The sequence below is a fragment of the Canis lupus genome, chromosome 16, assembly GCF_003254725.2.
Source record: "Canis lupus dingo isolate Sandy chromosome 16, ASM325472v2, whole genome shotgun sequence".
NCBI classification, from domain to species: domain Eukaryota; kingdom Metazoa; phylum Chordata; class Mammalia; order Carnivora; family Canidae; genus Canis; species Canis lupus.
Genome location: NC_064258.1, coordinates 7,446,596 through 7,468,254, shown reverse-complemented (window position 1 = coordinate 7,468,254; position 21,659 = coordinate 7,446,596). Strand labels below are relative to the sequence as shown.

General features: G+C 37.9%; 1 protein-coding gene across 1 annotated transcript in view; it reads left to right on the top strand.

The window, feature by feature from the left end:
• The window catches only part of WEE2 (WEE2 oocyte meiosis inhibiting kinase), a 32,587-nt gene extending 14,799 nt beyond the window's left edge, over positions 1-17,788 (top strand). Inside the window, exons 3-11 of the mRNA XM_025433900.3 lie at positions 1,333-1,384; positions 3,330-3,502; positions 4,858-4,979; positions 9,977-10,123; positions 10,774-10,881; positions 11,009-11,094; positions 12,224-12,394; positions 14,068-14,210; positions 16,769-17,788. Of these exons, the coding sequence (XP_025289685.2) occupies positions 1,333-1,384; positions 3,330-3,502; positions 4,858-4,979; positions 9,977-10,123; positions 10,774-10,881; positions 11,009-11,094; positions 12,224-12,394; positions 14,068-14,210; positions 16,769-16,925 (1,159 nt within the window). The 3' untranslated portion in view covers positions 16,926-17,788. The remainder of the gene's footprint in view (positions 1-1,332; positions 1,385-3,329; positions 3,503-4,857; positions 4,980-9,976; positions 10,124-10,773; positions 10,882-11,008; positions 11,095-12,223; positions 12,395-14,067; positions 14,211-16,768) is intronic.
• Positions 17,789-21,659: the final 3,871 nt, after the last annotated feature.

Sequence of the window (21,659 nt, the reverse complement as noted above, 5' to 3'; positions counted from 1 at the left end):
TCTGCAGGTGATGGCAGATTGGCTAAAGAGAAAAACATAGTGTTGCTTTTAGAGGTGCTAAGAATGGAAAGCCAAACTGCACAACTCCCCAAGGCCACTGAATATTAGGAATTGTCCAAATGAGGATTGTGCATATAACTGAGGGACACTTCTTTACTACGTCTCTTCATTGCTTCTTTATTACATGATGAAAGCCTCTCTGAAATGGGCCAGTCATTTTTGCTCACATATAGTCAGCAAAATAAATGCACAGCTAACAATCTGAAGTACAAAGAACATTTAATATGTTAGGTTGAGTTGTTTTGTTTGGAATCAATGACTCCGTATCAATCAGCTTTGTGGCCAGAATAGGTTTTCTCAATGCTATCTCCTGCATCTTAAGTAAACAGAACTTTAGTACAAGTATACAGGTCCACTTTTGTTAACAAGAATTCTATTGGTTTTAGCTCTTGAGGATTCTTTGCAAATCATCAGAATTGATTCACCTCTCACTGAAGCTAGTCAGAAGAGACCATTAATTTTAAATCCCTGCAATGAAAGTGATGGCACTTTTGTAACAGCTCTTAGTGCTTCTGAGTACTTTTTCTCCCTTACTTAGTGTACTGTTATTTTTGATGTGGTGTTATAAAGTATTAGAATGTATTATTAAACTTAAGTCACGAATGTCCAGTGTCAATCTGTCCCCATGAGTGTAAAGTCTTCCTCTGTTTACATTTTCTATCCTCTGCTTCTCCAGAAGAAAAATCTATAGCTGGCTGCTCTAGAGATTGAAATATGGCTTAGAGATCCAGAGTGCAACTGCTCATGCCAAAGAGGATGTTTGTCAGAGACTTCAGCTCATTGGAAAGTAACTGAAAATATCTTAGCCAGCGTTAGAGTTTATTCTGCTGTACTGTTGGTTTGCCTGAGAATCTAGTGCAGAGCAGGGGAGGTGGGTGTGGGAGGGGCAGGTCGCAGTGAGGCCAGGAAGAGGGCTCTGTTTCCAATCCTCTGTGTACTCTCACCCCCACTGTTCAGGGTTGCTCTGTTTGCCCAGAACTCCACTACCAACCTTAGCTGATTCCTACTCGTTCTTGGAAACTAAGTTTGCATATCTTCTCTTTTGGGAAAGACTTCATGATTTGGGTGCTGCCTGTAATGTCCTATGATATCTTGTTCTTATTCTTTCAGTTTCTTATGTTGAAATGTTCTATTTATCCCTGTCTTAAAATATAAACTGAAGGAGGGAAGGAATTGTCTTATTTACTCTTACAGTCCCAGAACCTAGTATAGTATCAAGCTTAGTGGTGCTAATCATACATTGATATCACTTCTTCTCCCTCTTTTTTTAAGTGAGGAAGCTGACCCAGGGGAAGGCAAGGTAGAACAAGGGCTGCCTGCCAAGGTGAGCACAGTTCTTTGTTGTAGCTGTCCTAACTTAGTCACTTCTTCCTGTTGCTTCCCTCCCCTCTCTCTTTTTTTCTCTCTCTCCCTCCTTACCAACCCCACAACTCACTTTGTAGATTTACAAATGTGCTTTGCAGCTGAATTGATCTGGACTCTCATCAGGGTCTATATTCTTAGCTAGTTATTACTGTATCAGACAGGCCTGATAAGCGTATTGCTGAATCATTACCTTGGAGTGTTGTAAAATTAATGGCTACTGCTTCTATCTTGGATTTAGGGAAAAATTCTATATTCATGGGGTAGAAGGGTGAAGGGAAAATTCAAGATATTTAAGGTCCAAAAATGGAAAGGCAGAAGAGAGAAAAAATGGCATAAAGCTGTAAATTTAGATGTAAAATTTTGGCTCTTAAATGTGTCAGTATCTACTGATTTTTAAATAATGTTCACAATCTTTGAGATAGCATCCCTCATTTGATAACCTAGTCTAAGAAAAAATACTGTAAATATTAGCACCATTATTGCAGCCTTAACTGTAATGGCAAAAAAAAAAAAAGAGTACTAAATGTCCAATTATAAAAGAATGGCTAAATAAACTATAATTTATAGTAGAATATTAAATTGCCATTAAGAAGTTTATAATACCATGAAAGCATGCTTGTGTTCAATACTCAGTTTATGAAAGTGGAGGGGGAGGGCTTGATGGATGAGTGATGTGGATGGTAAGCTGGCTTATTTGGTGTCTGAGATGAGGATGGGAAGGTAGTGGCTGAGCAACTGGTAGAAGGCCTTGAGGTCTCTGACCAGAAGTTTGGTTTCCTTATAGGAGACAATTAGGTATGTTGGATTCTATCATTTTGCAAAAATAATTTTCACTATTAGAAGAGATGGAAAGAGGGCTGGTAGCTATGGCAGCTCCAGACACGGGGGAAACAGAATTGGAGATTGGCTAAGGGCAATGAAAATTCTAGATCTTGCTAATGAAGACTGATTGGTATTGGATGTTGAAACGAGGAACTAGTAAGGGTCAGGATTGTTTAAACTCAAAGTTAGATGAAAAAATTCTTGCTAACGGGGACATTAGGAAAGGATGACTTCACAGATAAATTAATTTGGATTGAGATTCATATAAATTCATGGAGATTTTTGTCATCTTAGCTACCATTTCCTGATAATTTACTGTGTGCTCGGCATTGAGCTAAGTTACACACACACCCAACCCACTCCTCCCCCCACACGTTTTCTCATGTAATATTCAAAAGCACCCCAAGGAGTGGTTGCTAAGATGCTCACTACTTTAGATCAGGAAACTAATAAGAGTTCAGTGACTTTTGCCTAGGGTTACCTACTAGCTGAGTAATGAGAGATGTTGCTGGTCAGCCAGTAGGTGGAGGGCTTGTTATACCTAAGCACATAAACTAAAATAATCAATTTGACAATTTAGTTCTCTAGACTAAGATTTTTTAGGAAGCAAAGTGAACACAAATAAGTTTATTCAATTTGAGATGGAAACACTAGCAGCCAGAGTGTGATCTAAGTAGACCAGAGTCAAAGGGAGGTGCCCTTTTTTTTTTTTTTTCTTAATATATTCTACCTGGATCTCAGCCATTCCTTTAGGAGAGGACAGTAGCTGTTGCAGTGAGCAAGTGCGTCCCCTCTAAAAACCTATTGAGAAGAAGAATATCCCAGACAGAAGAAATAACATAGAAAAAGACTTAATATATGAAAACAATGACAGTGCAGAGTTGTTTAGACAGTTATGAAGAATACAGAGAAGGTAGTCAGCAATTGGGGTGGTTCTTGCTACCATGAATACTGACACAAACAGAATCCAATAGATTGGCCTCAAAAGTCTTTTTGAAAACATACAGAAATTTTGAATATGCCTTAAGTTTATTGCTCACAATATGTTAGAATTATTTTAATATTTTAATAAAATATTTCAGAGATGTGTTCTACGAGAAACCAATATGGCTTCCCGCTATGAAAAAGAATTCTTGGAGGTAGAAAAAATTGGAGTTGGGGAATTTGGTACAGTCTACAAGTGTATTAAGAGGCTGGATGGATGTGTTTATGCAATAAAACGGTCCATGAAACCTGTTGCAGGATTATCAAATGAGTAAGTACCTTTGAAATGTACTAGAAGTGCACACTTGGATTTGGAAAGTTGTTTCTTGTCAAAACATTTTAAATAATAGTACTGATGTCACCAAAAATATACCTGTTGCTACCCTCTCTATTATATGTGGTCTCACATTCATAAACTTTCTGAATTTTTCTAATCGGAGATCAGTTACTTCCCAAAACATACCATGACCATTTGGGTGCAATCATGTTGTGTTTTTTCATGGCTCCTAAGACTTTTCCTACTGGTCTTACTGCTTTTGCTTTAATGAATAGATTTATGGAATGATCTTCAGCCTGTTAGTTCATTAGAAATATTGCCAAGTAGGAAGTTACTGTTAACTCACTGGTTATCTTGACTTTGTTTTAGTAACGAATTCAATAATGAATTCGGTGTTTTGAAGACTACAAGCGAGGACAAATTAACAATAATTTAAGTTTCATTCCCAGAACTAATTGTCTAGAAGTTCTTCCTTTTACAAAGAAGACAATTATTTTCAGATTCAACCAGTGCTTTTTGTGAACTGTGGGAATGTATTATTAGTTTGCTGAATCTGAAATTATGGACCTTAGAATTCATTTTTTTTATACCGAAATTCATCAAGTACTACATTTTACTTTGTGTGTGTGTGTGTTGGATTTTCTATTCCATAATGACTATCTCTGCCCGAGACTGTCCCTGTGACTACATCATCTTGGTGGAAAAAACATTGATTCTAAGGACTGTCTAGCCTTTACAGAGAAGATAGAGAACCTATCACAATATCCATTACCAAGGCCTTTTTGTTAAGCCTGTCGAGGTTTTTAAAAATTGTGATACGGTAAAATTAAGACTCAAAGCCTGTCTGCCATCAAGATAGTAACAACTGAAGATTGCTCTTTACATATGCCGTCTAATCAAAAACCATGGATTTTGGTTCCAGGATGACCAAGGTTCTTGGGTCTATCATCACTGGCTTGACATTGGGTCGGTCACTGAGCTTTCTAAAGCCTTCATCCCTGCCACTATGTCTTACTGAGTAGTTATGGAAATTAAGTGAGATAAAATAGTAAGCAGTGAGTAGTCAGTGTTCTGCCACTGTGAATAATGCCTCATATCTTGTCTTTTTTTTTTTTTAGATTTTATTTATTTATTCGTGAGACACAGAGAGAGAGGCAGAGACACAGGCAGAGGGAGAAGCAGGCTCTGCCTGGGGAGTCTGATGTGGGACTCGATCCCGGACTCTGGGATCATGACCTGAGTCGAAGACAGATGCCCAACCAGGCATCCCTCATATCTTGTCTTTTAAAAAAAAAATTTGTATGTATATCATCTTGACTCATTTTTCTTGATGCTTCTCTGTCTTTTAGGAATTTGGCTCTGCATGAAGTTTATGCTCATGCAGTGCTTGGGCATCACCCTCATGTGGTCCGTTACTACTCTGCATGGGCAGAAGATGACCACATGATCATTCAGAATGAATACTGTAATGGTAAGTATGTAGAGTAGTATCTGTGGAGAGGGAGATGAATTTTAAATCAATAGGAAAAAAAATCTTTGCCTCTCCTTCATAGTTTAGGTCAGGATAGCAATACCTAAAAAAAGTCTGTACTACTACAGTTTTGCTTGGAAGCAGTGAGCTGGGGACACTGAGTTGTATTCAAAATGAATTTCTGTTTTATGCTATTTCATATTTCTTTCAGAGCTGATGTGTGGCTGACACATAGAAGCTATCAATCCCTTCACATTTTACTCCATACTTAGAAAACTTTTACTCTAGTGGTTTGAATAGTAGGTAAATCCTCCTCCTCTTACATTTGCAAGGTATTCTAAAAGATGCATGCAAGCCATAAACCCTACTATTTGGGGGGAAGGGAGTGGTAAACTTACACAGCCAACTTTTGATTAATTTTCAAGTGGGTTCCTGAATTGGGGGATAGTTCATGCATCTAGATGCTTCTTATCTTTGAACTTTAGTGTTCTCACTACAATGTGTGGGGTGGGTGCTGGAATGAAATGCAGTGGCTTCAGATATATTCTTGTAGGTCCTTCAGAACCAGACATACACAAGAAACTGGTAAAAAAAAAATTTTCTGGGCTACTTAAATCCAAAAAGTAGTCTTTTGGTTTAACATATTTCTAATCTGTGATTAAGGGGTTGATAAAATCATAGAGTTACACGTGATTATTCTCAGAAATATTTTTTACCAAAATGTTCACTGGTAAAATATGAAAGTGCTACCAAATTAAGTAGAAGCTTGCCAGCTTTTTAGGAGTAGCAACCCATATTCTGGCTATGGTAATATGGGAAAATGGCAAGCCTCCCAAACCTGCTCCCCAACAACATGTACACCCACCCTTAAGTTTCTCTAATAGTACAGTCTTCGAGTAATTTTAGTAACCACCAGATAGCCCCAAGTATGTATGTGCAGCCTGACTTTTGAGGGACAGTGATAAAGTTTCATCATTTTACATACAAATAGGTTAAATGATAATATTATGAAATGCTAGAAACATAGAAAATAGTACACACATGCTGCAAAATAATGATTTGGTATTTCCCTTATTGTTTCCTTAGGGCCTGATTTCCTTGGAGTCTTAACTGTGAACTTTGTTGTGTTTTTTTTCCCCAAGTTCACCTGAATCCTTTTTTTTCCTAATAATCTCCTTAGGATAAAAAAAAAATAGACCCTTTCCTTGTGATTCAGAGGCTGAGATTTTTCTTAATCTTCTCTTCCTAATTTCTTCTTATCATAACCAGGGATTCCCTATTCTCCTCTACCAGTCCCAAAATTGGTTTTATCTTCATGAATTTCAGCTACTAACAAAGATAATATCAAATAACAAAAATTAACCAAGAAAGCCAAACAAAACAAAAGTAATCTTATTCAAAAAGAATAAGATGGAGTGATCTTATTACAAATCATCTTCTGATTCTTTTCAACATTTGAATACCTTCTCAAAGTGTGACGCTATACTAAGTTCTAGGGTGAGATATACTATAGAGTGAGCTAAGGTAAGTCCTTCAAGGAGCTTTACTCCTCTTGCTCTGTTACAATGAATACATAAGAGACCATTTGCTGCAAAGTCAGGTGGATAAAAAGCATTCAGAGAAGATGGATGTGAGCAAGTGACAGCATAGTGTGGTGTTGTGGGCCTAGTCAGAGCTGGATCTAAGACTAGTGCTGCACGCTTGCTGTAGGATCTCTGGGATGTCAATCCCATTGATTAAAGAAATCATAATATTTATTTATGGGAGTAGTTTGAGAAATAGCAACAATCTATGCCAAATGCTAGCAGTGACAATACCTGATACATAGTAAAAACTCAATAATAGTTGCTATTAGAGCAGTCCAAGAAAAATCTCATAATGGAGGTAAGACTTGAAGGAAACCTTGCAGGATTACCAGAGTTTAAGAAGTAGAGGGAAGACTTCCATTAGAGGAAGAGCATGCAGACAAAGGGCAGGGTACTGGGAATGGGTCTGTACCAGTGGACAGTAAGGACACTGAGAGGATGGAGGTGATCCCTATAAAAGGAAATAAGAGCAACAAGGTAAAGTGTGGGAAGACTTGGCTTTTGGATGTCGGGCAGTCAATTTTGAAGTTGATGTGATAGATTATGAGGAATCCTTGTCTGTTTACCATGGCATCCACTAACTTCACTGTGTACTTGTCAATTAAAATGTAATTCTGATTTTTCAAATTGTAATTCACATACATTGCTTTCAAATATGAACTGATCATCGACAATAAAGCACACCCTTATATTTGTCCTGTTTGTGGTTATGGATAATTCATGTTGAGACTTAGCCCTATGGCTCTAAATGAAGGAGAGTTAAGTCCTAAGTATTTGTAAAATAGCAAAGTACCAGCATCCTATTCCTTCTACTCCTTCTCCCACTCCATCCTCTCCTTCTCCCTCTTGCTCATCTCTTCCTCCTCATGCCTGCCACTCTTTCCCCTATACCCCCAGCCTGTCATAGCAGTCAGGCTAGAACATGTATGGTTATGGTTTTACTAAGATTATAAATTAGATGATTTAGATAATTTACATCATAACTAGTAGAGACCAGCAGTTATCTGATTTTTTTCCCCCTACTGTGTGTCTTGAGCCCTGAACCAATCAAATGTTCCTTCCTCCACCCTCACCCTTGTCAAGACTCCCTACGTGTCACCTGTGGGCCAGCCTCTGAAGTCTGAAGGTCTTCCACCTAGTAGATCAATTGTGTAACCACCAGGATTCCAAACAATTCAGGTTGGGATGATTAATCTCTCCCCCACACAGTATTTTCTTGTGATAACTTCTGTCACTGAAGTTTTACAGAGCGTGCTCTCCTAGGATGGTGGTTCTTGCATTTGGTCTAGTGATGTGACATCCAGAAGTCCCCATGTCCTCTGTGGTTATATTTTTCTACCAAACAAGGAATCCTGGTTATATTTTTCTACCAAACAAGGAATAACTTTACCAACAGAAAAACAGGATTGTGCTATAGATAGCAACATAAAATCAAGATTTTGAGAATACAAGTGTATGAGCAAAATATCCTGTTTAATTGTTCTGTTTACCTTTCATTGTTGGAAGGCATTTGCTATTTATTTTAGTATCTGTCAGATCTCATAAGCAGATGGAAAAATGTAGCTATGTTTTTACGTTTTTTTTCCCCCCTGCCAAGTAGGGAAAGCACTTTTATCTAAAGGAAATAACTCAGTCACCCATTTCATAAACATGATTTGATAAGAGCTGAGAGCTGGTTGTTTCCTCTTAGGGCACAATGCTGGCAATTATGGTACCATCTTTGGGTGGTACCCTGGGGTATGGAGTTAAGGCTCCAGTGTAGCTGAGATTAGTAAGGATGAAGTTTTTAGTTCATTTGGTATTGCTCTGTCTATAAACACATACTTCCTTAGTACTATTTAGCAAAGAACAGTTAATAACACTCTCTGATAAGAGGGAGACAATAAGCTTCAGCTGTGGCAAAATAAAGACATTCTCCTGACTTTGCACAAATGCTTTTCAGTGAGTTTTACTGTTGATTATCACTTGGATAACTTTTAATATTACCTACAGAGCTTCTAAGTAATTAAAAGTGCTGCTAGCACTGGTGTAGTTACCCTTAATAAATCCCTGTAGCTCTTCAGGGAATTGGCAATACATCTCTGCTTATAATCTAAAGGACCATCTTGAAGGGTTCCTATCTACCCCCAGGATGCTTCCCTCTTTCCACACATTTTATGGGGGCCCTGTCTCATCTTTCCTTTCCCTCTGTTGCCAGGATAGACCTTCAGTTCAGAATATATAGATGACATGCAAGACCTTGAGAAAGTGAAAATGAATGGGTTGGGGCCCTGTCTTGAAGGAGCACCTAGCCTACTAGGGAGGGAGATGGACTCCAGTGGACATGAGATCCTTGGATGTAGGCTTCCTTCTTCTTGCCATATCTCACAGCTTCATCTGCAAACTCAGACTTCAGGTGACTTTGTTTCAACACACTCTTACTTTCTATCTAATGTCCTTTCCACACATAAGTTTTAAGAAGATTCCCAGGAAAAAGACACACCATTTACTTTAGGCCTCTTGGTGTTTCTGAAAAGGGCTGAAATTCTCCTTTCTGAATATAATTATTTTAACATGACAGGTCAATATTTATACTGAATTTTACATAGGATACATGAAAGTATGGATTTCCTAAAAAAAAAAAAAAATGCCATTATCACCTCTGATCCTATTGTTCTGGACAGATACTTGAAGGCTGGAGCCCTAACTGCCAGGGAGACCCCAGACTCTAGAATTTGACTGAAGAAGCTGCCAGTAAATGAAAATTAATAAATAAAGGGTTCAGAAGCATTCTAATACCTTAGGAAAGGGGCAAACAAGATCCAGATGGTCAGATGAGTCCAGGCCTTTTTTTTTTTTTTTTTTTTAACTTATAACAATGATAAATCAGGAGCCTATCTATAGTTGATAAGCAAATACTATGGCTCAAATAGGATTTAGGTATATATTGAAATTTCATATTTTCCTTGGGTCAGCAATCATTAAATATCCTGATTTTGTTAGATATTTTTAATGGAATTAAACTCAGAATCAATTTCATTAAAGTTACAAGTAGCCTATAATTACTAGCTTGACGCTGAATTAATCATCAATGCCAGCAGTAGTTATTTGTCTAGGCCTGATTGAGCTTCTGGTTAATCATTAGATAACAATTTTAAAATGTTAGCTGGGGCAGACTCAAGGCAATAGAACCATATATTGGATACCTGCAGTATGGCATTTTATTTTCTTTAAAAGTCCTGTAGTTCTTCTCCAACACATCTGTGGAATAGGTGGGGCCAAAATTATGTTTTACACTAAAACTGAATAATCTAGACTTGTTGGATTAAACCCCTTCATAAGAATTTTCTTAAATGTTTATTATGCTTTTATCTATTCAGATTCATACCTTTTCTCCATTCTGCGGGGCTGCTCTCTGTTGTTCCTTCCTAGGTGGGAGCTTGCAGACTGCTATATCTGAAAATACAAAGTCTGGCAATCATTTCCCAGAGCTGAAACTCAAGGACATCCTTCTGCAGATTTCCCTTGGGCTTAAGTACATCCACAACTCTGGCATGGTGCATCTGGACATCAAACCTAGTCAGTATGGCTCCCTCTGCTCCTCTCAACAGATTTATTTCTCTCTCCGCTATGTCAGAGTTGGTGCCTGCGTGTCTACTAAGCATTGAAGATGCTGTTTGCTGGCAAAATCTGTTTCCTTCTTTTGTTTCCCTAAAAAATTTAAACGGCTTTATCTATTTTTGCCCTGGGCCCAGGGGACAGAGAGACAGAAGACTCTTTCCCAGACAGCGAAGCCAAAGTATGAAAATAGGTCTCTAACTTACTGCATAGTTAAGTGACAGCATATTGGCTGCATCTGGAATGTATTGACAACTAGTGCTGTATATACTCTTTCTAATTCAGCACTGACTAAAGTGAACAGAAATGAATGGTTTTGGCACTCAATGTGAAACTCCAGGAAATGATGTTACCATTTTTTTTTCAGGCTTATTTTTTTTGTTCTGAGGCTACTAGCCTCTTCAGAGGATGGAATGTGTCTGAGGTCAGTTTCACTCAAAATAGGTATCCTCAATCACTGAGCTGTTCAGAAGTAGTGTGAGGAAAAGAAATCTTGATAGTCTTGTTACAAATACACAGAAAGGAGGGTGGCTAAAATGTCAAACAGAAAAGAATCTTTGGGGTGAAAAAGCTAAGGGATCATTACTTAGGTCAATTGTGTATTTTGTTAGGTAACATCTTCATTTGTCATAAAATGCAATGCGACTCTCCTGTAGTCCCAGAGGAGATTGAAAATGAAGCTGATTGGTTTCTCTCTGCCAATGTGATGTATAAAATTGGTGAGTTGGCCTTAAGCCCTGAGCTGTATATTATCCTGTAAAATTTATAGTGATGACTTCACCTATTTCAGTTTTAAAGACATGCTTTTAGAGAGCTCTATTTCTTTCCTTCTTTTTTTTTTTTCAGGTGACTTGGGTCATGTGACATCAATAAGCAAACCAAAAGTGGAGGAGGGAGATAGTCGCTTCTTGGCCAATGAGATTTTACAAGAGGTAAAGACTAGGGAAACAGTGTATTTTTTTTTTTAATTTATTCATGAGAGACACAGAGACATAGGCAGAGGGAGAAGCAGGCTCCCTCTGGGGAGCCTGATGCGGAACTCGATCCCAGAACCCCAGGATCATGACCTGAGCTGAAGGCAGATGCTCAACCACCAAATCACCCAGGTGCCCCAAACAGAGTATTTTATAATTCCTTGAACCTTTTGACTCTCAAATGAGTGTTCACAGTGCAAAAAATGAAAAATATATATTTATAATTAAAAAAAGGATTTTATTTATTTTACAGTGCAAGAAATGAAAAGTGTATGTTTACAATTCTTAAAAAAGATTTTCAGAGAAAGAATTAGCATGTGAGTGGGGGGAGGGGTAGAGGGCAAGAGAGAAAGAGAATCTCAAGCAGACTCTGCTGAGTGCAGAGCCCAATGAGGGAGGGGTTTGATCTCATGACTCTGAGATCATGACCTGAGCTGAAATCAAGAGTTGGACATTTAACTGAATGACACACCCAGGCCACCCAAAAAGTATGTATTTAAATTTATATTATCCCTTATCCTATTCAGGATTGAGATCAAAGATGATAAACTTTTCCAAAAAATAGCATGAGGAAAGCTGGCTCAATTGTAGATTAATCAATATTTTTACTGTTCTTTATAAAGGTCCTCCTTTACTGTTTCTAGTATTTCTTAGAATTCCTAAACTCATGGATTCCTAAGCAAAAAGGAAGCTTTTATTGCTTCAGCCCATCTTTATCATGCTGTCATCCTTTTGATAGTACAACCAGCTCCAGTGAAATGACTTTCAGTTATTGCACACCTTCTAGGATGTCTGTGGAGTCAGGGCTAGGAAGATTTAATACCATCTGGAAGGATAATATCTGTGACCAATCTATGCTTGCTTCTGCCCTACACTCTTCAGGGCACAGTAGTGTGAATCAGGTGGATTTGTGCCGTATCCTCTGTCTTCTCTAGAAGTAAACCACTAGCCATGTCAGATGTGACCTGGCCCATTGTGTCTGTTTAGGCTCATATGCACTCAAATGAACCTCTCTTTAACAGTTGTCTTTAGTCTAGACTCACTTCACTTGGCAAACTAACTGGCATTCCTGTCTTCTGTTTTGAAGGATTATCAGCACCTTCCCAAAGCAGACATATTTGCCTTGGGATTAACAATTGCAGTAGCTGCAGGAGCAGAATCTTTACCCGCAAATGGTGCCAAATGGCATCATATCCGTGAGGGGAACCTTCCAGACATTCCTCAGAAGCTCTCAGAAGAATTTCACAATCTACTCAAGGTGGTATCTCTTAGGAGATGAAGAGAAGATAGAAATGTCTATTTTTTAAAAAAACATAATTGCAAGTAGGTAGGGAAAGGGAAAAGAAGATGTTGGTAGTGCCACTGACAGAGAAAGGGATCCTGATGCCCAGAAAAGACACAGGAGAGATTGAAAGTTTCTCAAAGAAACTTAGGATATTATAACACCTGTTTGTTCTAGTTTAAAATCCTGTTAATTTTTTTTCTCTGCCATTCCCAACAACCCTGTTAAGATGGGTAGTCAGGAAACCTAGGCTTAGAGCATTTCCTGGACTTGTATTCTCACCTTTTGATGATTGCTTAACTTTAAAAGCAAACCTGGTCTATTTGCTTTTTATTTAACTATTGTCATTGGTAATGGCGATATTATGAAAAAATCTGATTTCTGAGTGTATAGAAGAAAGTAAAAGCCACTTTATTGATGAATTACTGGCAATACCACCCAACGTCTGGACTATTGGAAAAAGGCATAATGTCAGGAACCTATGTGTTACTGGTACTCAGTAGCATCTGAGCATGTGTGGGACAAGGAAAGGAGGCTCTTATGTTGAAACAGAGGTACAAGGAAACAACGTTGAGAAGCTTAAGATCATACTAAGAAGACAAAATGTATACATAAGACTTAAGTCATGATTAAAGGAACAGGATTAGTTACGATCCCTACAATAGCCTTAGAAGCATCTACTCTTGGGGATTAAACTTGAGTTTCACAGTTTACCTGAAAACTTCAATTTTAGCTACAGATTTGTCCCTCTTCCATGCTGCTGCTTTCCTGAAAAAACAAGGCAAACCCTTGCTCACAGTGGAGTTTCATGAATAGCATAATTACCCATTTCTATGTGTAAACTGCTCCTAGATTTAGTTAATACATACTGAGTTCTTCAGTGCTGGCCCAGTGCACTTGTTATACATATATGCTAATTCATTTAATTCTTGCAGTAATCCAAAAGGTGAATATTGTTATCCCAGATATCGGGAAAGAGAAAGTGAGTTTCAGCATAGTCAAGCCACTTTCTCAAGCTAGTTAGTGAATGGTGGATCTGGCTCTGAACATTGGTCCCCAAATAGAAGGTTCATATTATATGAACCATTATATGATATTGCTAATTACTATAAATAGTTAAGCTATTTTCTACTGTATTTATGTCGTTTTAGGTTAAGACACTCTCTACCTGAAGATGAATGCTTTTAGGAATACTGTCATGGTGGGGTATACTTAGTTTTAGCTGAAAAGGAGCATGTTGTAGTTGAAAGTAAATGGAACTAGGAGTTGGGTAACTTGAGTTTTAGTCTTGGTCAAGTCACTTTTTATCTTGGACCTCAGTTTGAAAGCAAGTCACTTGGACAAGTCACTTTTAATCTCAGGACCTCTGTTTCTTCCCATTTAAAATGAACACACTCGACTAGCTAATCACCCACTAGCTCTAAAATATGATAAGGACAAGTCAGAGGTACGGATGACGGATGCCACTGTGTAGGGATGATGGTTCCATCCCCGGTGGAACTAAGTTTTTATTTATTTCTTCCCCCATAAAGTTAAAAGCAGAGTTTCACAAAACTCACCAGCAGAAGCTGGGTTGGAGTTGGATTGGGTGGGCAGATTTTTCCAGCAGTGAAGTTTCTATTGCCTTCGTTTTGGTCCGACATCAACAGAACATGATCCACCCTGACCCAAGTGAGAGACCTTCTGCAGCAGGTCTGGCCAGAAGTCGAGTTCTCCGGCCCTCCCTCAGGAAAGCGGAAGAGCTCCAGCAGCAACTTAACTTGGAAAAGTCCAAGACAGCCACACTAGAAAGGTAGTTTTTGTTGTTTGTTTGTTTTAAAGTAAGCTATTGGCCCAATGTGGGGCTTGAACTCACAATCCTGAGATTAAGAGTCACTTATTTAACCCATCCCCCCATGCACCTCCTTTCTGGTAACCATCAGGTTGCTTTTTGTAGTTAAGAGTCTGTTTCTTGATTTATCTCTCTTAGCTCTTCCCTTTGCTTGTTTGTTTTGTTCTTAAATTCTACATATGTTTGAAATCATATGTCTTCCTCTGACCACACTCTCTAGTTCCATTCATATCCTTGCAAATGGCAGGATTTCATTCTTTTTTATGGCCACATAATCCATTAAATATATATAGCACCTCTTCGCTAGCCATTCATGAATTGATGGACATTCAGGTTGCTTTCAAAATTTGGTTATTGCAGATAATGCTGCTTATAAACATAAGGGTGCATCTATCTCTTTGAAAATGTTCTTGTATTTTTGGGGTAAATACTCAGTAGTACAATTGCTGGATTGTAAGGTAGTTCTATTTTTAGCTTTTGAGGAACCTCCACACTGTTTCTCATAGTGGCTGCACCAGTTTGCATTCCCACCAACAGTGCATGAAGGTTTCTTTTTCTCCATATCCTCAGCAACACCTGTTGTTTCTTGTGTTGTTGGTTTTAGCCATTCTGTCAAGTGTGAGGTAATGTCTCATTGTAGTTTCGATTTTCATTTCCCTGATAAGTGATGATGACCAAAATTTCATGTGTCTGTTGGCCATCTGGATGTCTTCTTTGGAGAAATCTCTGTCCACGTCTTCTGCCCATTTTTAATTGGATTTATTTTTTGGGTGTTGAGTTCTATTCTTTGTATGTTTTGGAAACTAATTCTTTTATCAGACATGTCATTTGTCTTATATCTTCTCCCAGTTGCCTGTGTTCTCCACTAGGATTTTGATGGTTTTGATGGATTTTGATGGTTTCAGGTCTTACACCTAGGTCTTTAATCTATTTTGAGTTTATTTTTGTGTATGGTGTAAGAAAGTGGTCCAGTTTCATTCTTTTGCATGTCCTGTCTAGTTTTCCAAACACCATTTGTTGAAGAGACTTTTTTCCATTGGATATACTTTCCTGTTTTATTGGAGATTAATTCACCATATAATTGTGGGTTTATTTCTGGATGTCCATTGATCACATTGATCAGTGTCTATTTTTGTGCCAGGACCATACTGTTTGAATTACTACAGCTTTGTCCTATAACTTGAGCTCTGGAATTCTGATGCCTCCAGCTTTGCTTTTGTTTTTCAAGATTGCTTTGGCTATTCAGGGTCTTTTGTGGTTCCATATAAATCTTTGGATTCCCTGTTCTAGTTCTGTGAAAAATGCTGTTGGTATTTGATAAGGATTGCATTAAATGTGTAGATTGTTTTGGGTAGTATAGACATGTTACTAATACTTGTTCTTCCAACCCATGAGTGTGGATTTTCTTTCCATTTCTTTGTGTCATCTTCAATTTCTTTTATCAGTGTTTTTACAGTTTTCAGAGTATAGGTCTTTCACCTCTTTGATTAGGTTTACTCCCAGGTGTTTTATGGGGTTTGGTGCAGCTGTCAATGGGATTTATTCCTTAATTTCACTTTCTGCTGCTTCATTATTAGTGTATAGAAATGCAACAGATTACTGCATATTGATTTTGTATCCTGAAACTCTACTGAATTTGTTCATCAGTTCTAACAGTTTTTTGGTAGAGTGTTTAGGGTTTTACATATAGTATCATGTCATCTGCAAATAATGAAAGTTTTGCTTTTTTCTTACTGGTTTGCATTCTTTTTCTTTTTGCTTTTCTGTTTGCTGTGGCTAGGACTTCCACTGCTATACTGAGTAAAAATGGTAAGAGTTGACATCCTGGTTTGGTCCCTGACCTTGGGGAAAGTTCTCAGTTTTTCCCTATTAAGGTGGTTGTTAGCTGTGGGTTTTCACAGATGGCCTTTATTGTGTTGAGGTATGTTTCCTCTAAACCTACTTTGTTGAGGGTTTTTTATCATGAATGGATAATTTACTTTGTCAAATGCTTTTTCTGCATCTATTGAACTGATCATATGTTTTTTATCCTTTCTCTTATTGATGTGATGTATCTTATTGATTGATTTGGGAATATTGAACCACCCTTGCAACCTAGGAATAAATTCCACTTGGTTGTGGTGTATGATTTTTTTAATGTATTGTTGAATTCAGTTTTCTAGTATTTTATTGAAATTTTTGCGTCTGTGTTAATCAGAAGTATTGACCTGTAGTCCTTTTTTAGTGGTATCTTTATCTAGTTTTTATTTTTAAAAATTCTTTTATTTTTAAAAATTCTTAACATAATTTATGCCCCAATCAGTAGGAATTAGGAAATCTAATCTGCCATGTGTTGTGGCATGTGTGTGCCAGCCATTTTTAAAGAAAATCACAGGAGCTAATTTCTTATTCTGTGTATAGCTGAGGGTTGTTTCTATAAATACTGAAATAAAAAAGAAAAATCTATGTTAGTTTAGATCATAAATATCATCTTTAGTTTAGGATCAAGTAATATATTTTTTTTTCCCTTTAATTGCCAGGGAACTGAGAGAAGCTCAGCAGGCCTGGTCCCCCCAGGAAGAGCATAGTGACCCTGGGGTCTCTGGGACCCCCACAGGATCAAGATGTACCAAACGCCTGGTAGGAGGAAAAAGTGCAAAGTCTTCAAGCTTCACCTGTGGGAAGTCTTCCCCATAAGAACTCCCTTCACACCAACCCATCTTTTGCCTTAGTGCTTCCAGAAATAGTTATTGACCATGTCAACCTTCTTGTAAATGGGAAGATTAACCAACTTGAATGCCCAAAGATTTCAATAACCACTCCTAATTTAGCATTTACAGCCAAGGTCCTCAAGCTAGTAAGGCCCTGTATTAGCAACGTCCCAGATACAATAACTGGAAGCATTTATCTTCTCTATTGATATATTCCTAAGGCTACCTATCAACAGTTTGTTCACTTGTCACGCTCACTGATGCACAGTGGGAAAGCACGCATCTCTGAACTGAAAGAGAAGGCAGTGGCCCTAGGCACGCCATATGGAATAAGAGGCTGCTGTAGCTGGTTGCCTACTGAGGAACAGGGACTCTCCCTGCACGTAGAAAGGAATATAATTTTGTTTTGAATTGAGGTAACTGCTTTCAAGAAATGTGCATGTATTTCAGTAATGCTTCTTAGGGGTAAATGATGGTATTCCTAAAATAATTCTCAGCCACTTTGAGCAAGTGGTTTTCCTACTGTATTCTTTCAGTGAAGACAATCCTTTCCTCTGATAGTATATTTATTAAATAAATGGCTTCAACATTATGTGAGGTGGGTAGAGATAGACTATCTATAACTTGTAATTTCTGAACTGGCTATTAACTTATGGAACAAGACCCTGGGTATGGGGTTCAGGGAACATTTAATGTGGTGGTTCTTCAAAATATTTGCCCTAACCCTCTTGTAATTGTTAGGATTGGTTTTGATTTTCTGGGTGTCACCAAATTCTCCTTGACTTTTATCAGAATTTGGCTTTGTTTCCTGTGATTTTATCATATTTTAATCCTGATTATTTTCTCTGTATATATATTTTAAGGGAATAGAACATTTGTAAATAAAGGTTTTTATCTTGTCCAAAGTCAGATATGGGTAAAGTACTCTTCTTTATAATATGTAACCATCAAAGAGTGAGAAATTTCTGTTGGAAACTATTTCATGAGTAGATAGGGAGTAGATAGATGAGAACATTTGGTAGATTGGTAGTAACAGGTCTTGGCTGCAAAGCCCAGCTTTGTGGGCCTAAAAGCTAATAATGGTCAGGCTCTAATATATAAAATACTTCTGTCATAAAGGCATTTGACAACTTCTAGTGCATCATGTTAATTAAGGTAGCCTGTTAATGGTCTGTAGGCTTTTTTGCTGCCTTATATTCTTCTTTACCCTCCATTAAAAAAACAAACAAACAAACAAAACAACAACAACAACAAAAAAAAAAACAAGTGTTTTTAAATTGAATAGACCATCATAGCATTCTTTGTTCTGTCTTGGAGTAGCAATTATTTCCATGCAGTTAAGTGGGGGTAAAGTGCTCTATATTGCTCATTGTCATTTAAAAAAGTCTAGTCTCAATTCACATTTCTAAAATGGAGTTAATTTATCTCTTGCCTCCCAGGCATATCCATTGCAGTGCAAGATCAACCACAATTTGCAATTTAGAAACAGGTATATTGTTAAACATATGCAATGTACAGACCAGAATTCTTTAATTATACTTGTCTTCTCAGACATTGACCACTCGTACTTTTAAGGTCTATGACCTCTTCTTGACCCTGCTCCTCAGAGCCCATGTCAGCACTTGAGTGGATCTGGTGCCAGACTATTGCTTTCTCTCCCTCTCTCTCTGGGGGACTCCAGAGTACCACAAAGTTACTAAACCAGCAGGTGGCTACATAGACACTGTTGAGTGTGAGAGGGACTGAGTCTTCACTGGGCTGAGGATTTCATCCCTTTCAGTTCAGCTGGAAGCTGAAGTTGACCCCTTGCCTCTGTAAGATGCTCCATCCTCAGTCCTAAAGTTCTGTTTTTGCACAGAGATCATAAGGTAACCTAGGAACTAGTTATCAAATGTCATACTATCAAATATTAACATCATTGGACTTACAATATTAAACAAGTTGAACTTAAATATTTTAGGATATAAATGTGCTACTTTTTTTTAAATAATAAATTTGTGCTACTTTTCTATAGATCTTAAACATACACTGATGTTAAGTTGCCAACAGATAATCTTGAGACTTAAAGGAATGATATTGTGCTTTATTAAACTCTTACATATGTATCAGTTTATAGATGCCATTATCTAAAGCTGTATAATGATGAACATTAAAAGATAAAGGTCAACATTTCAGCCTGAAAAATTAAGCTTTTTTATCTCTGTATGAACCATAATTTCAATCCTGAATTACATAAAAATGTCAAGTTGATTTTTAAAAAAAATTTAACAAAAAATAGCTCTAATAACTAATAACTATGAAGTGCTGCTAAAATTGCTTTTGAGCCATTTTAAAGTAGTTGCTGTAATCCATTTAGATCGTAAGTGCTATAATTTTCCACCCGTTATTATGAGGCTTGAGAAAAACTGATTTAGAAACAAAGTGAAAATTGCATTGAAATTTCCAAAAAATGTTTTTATATAGCAATGACATAGGAAGATTTGGACAATCTGTGATAAAGCATTGCCAACACTGGTCTCTACCACTTAATGCCTATATAGCTAAGACTTTTTCTAATTTAGAGGGGAAAAAAGGCAAGGCCAAAGATAACTTTGTGGCCCTGGGCATCTATGACAGATACTTCTCTTTCTCAACTACCTTTGCAAAGGATGAAAGCCCTGAATTATTCCACTACTGCCAGGAGTAATGGTAGCTGATTAAAGTCATATTGCTGTCTGTCAGTACTTCTCAGCATCAAGAAGGCCCTTTCTGGGTCCATGAATGAACTACAGAGAGTCTACAATTATGCAAATTGGAGATTCTTGAAAGAGGCATCTCTATTACAAAAATCCATTTCAGCCACTCTTCCATGTCTCTGATTCTTTTGTTGTTTGTTTTTAGTCTTCTAATTTCAGGCTTATTTGAGTATCCTTCTGGGTTCTTCCTACTTTATCTTCCTATTTCTTTGTTCTGGCCTGTGACCTACACTGTTCTAAAGCCTCTCCTTGCTTTAAAGCATAATTTTTGGTTGGATATTCACAAGGTCCCCGTCCTCTAAGAGCTCACAGTCAATGCGGAGGATGAGCTACCTTCATGGTCATCTAAATTATAATACAAGACTAAGTGTGTAAGAAAGTGAAATGGAAGAACAAAGTAAGGACTTTGAGTAGAGGGTTTTGAAAGTATGGAGAAGGGCATTGCAGATAACAGAACAGTGAGAACATTCTCAGATACTGAGAATGCCTGGCTGGAGCATTTGTTGAGGGGAAGGAGGATGTAGTTGATAAGAAAATGTTTTAGCTCCATTCTTCCATGACGTCTTTTATTTATATATATATAAATATATATATTATATATGTAATATATATAAAAGATTTATTTATATATATAATATATATATTTTATTATATATATATTTTTATTTTATATATAATATATATAAATAAAATATTTTATTCATTTATTCATGAGAATACACAGGAGAGCGAGAGAGAGGCAGAGACACAGGCAGGGGGAGAAGCAGGCTCCATGCAGGGAGCCCGACGTGGGACTCGATCCCGGGTCTCCAGGATCAGGCCCTGGGCTGAAAGCGGTGCTAAACCACTGAGCCACCTGGGCTGCCCACATTTATATATTTTGTATATTTTAATGTTTTTCTTGTTAAGAGTTAAAAAGAAAGCAGCACATACAATTTGGTCCAATAGTCTAAGAACATGTGTATTGGTAATTCCTGTCTGAGAATTGAGATTAGTTTAAGATGCTATTTAGATTAAGATGTTATGTATAAAGTTATGAGTTTCCTCAAGGCTGTTTTCAATTGGCATGCTTTCTGCTTTTTTAATTCTAAACAACCCTTTCCGCGCTCCTCAGAAGTATGGGCAAATACAAAGAGGGAGAGGTCATGGTATAATGAAATAAATTTAGGGCTGAGCAGATATGAATAAACTGGATGTAGGTGATTAGGAAGAGGTTTTAAAGATGATTCCAAAGTTCAACTCAGGGATAATGTTGGTACCATTAAAGTAAACAGAGTTTAGAAGGGGGAAATTGGTTTTGGAGGAAAGGATGAATTTTGCTTATTTTGCTTTCGTTCATCTGAACAGCTCAAGTAGAAGGAAGATTTTTCTTTTAAAGGATTTTTTTCAACATTTTCTAAAAAAAAATATTTTATGTATTTATTCATGAGAGAGAGAGAGAGAGAGAGAGGGGGGCAGAGACACAGGCAGGGGGAGAAGCAGGCTCCATGCAGGGAGCCCGATGCGGGACTTGATCCCGGGACCCCAGGATCATGCCCTGAGCCAAAGGCAGATGGTCAACCACTGAGCCACCCAGGGGTCCCAAGATTTTATTTATTTTAGAGGTAGGGGAGGAAGGGGCAGAGGGAGAGATAGTCTCCAGCCAGCTTGGGCTGAGCATGAGCCTGAGGTGAGGCTGGATCTCAGGACCCCGAGCCTGAACCAAGAGTTAGACTTGCACTGAGCCCCTAGAAGTGAGATTTTTAAACAGGAGATGACTGCAGGGCACTGACAGCAGCACCACGGCCGGTGGGTGTGGGACCATTAATAACTGCGCGAGGCCTGAAGGCAGTACAACATGCTGTTTCAGGAGCTGAACATTGTGAAGGTAGAGGTTAAACGGGAGGTAAGCGTCTAGCATGTACCAGCTCGTCAGCCAGGCTTTTAGGAGCAGGTTAAAATGTCCATTGGAAGCCATGTTAAGTAGTCTGTGTTTTCTCCTTTTG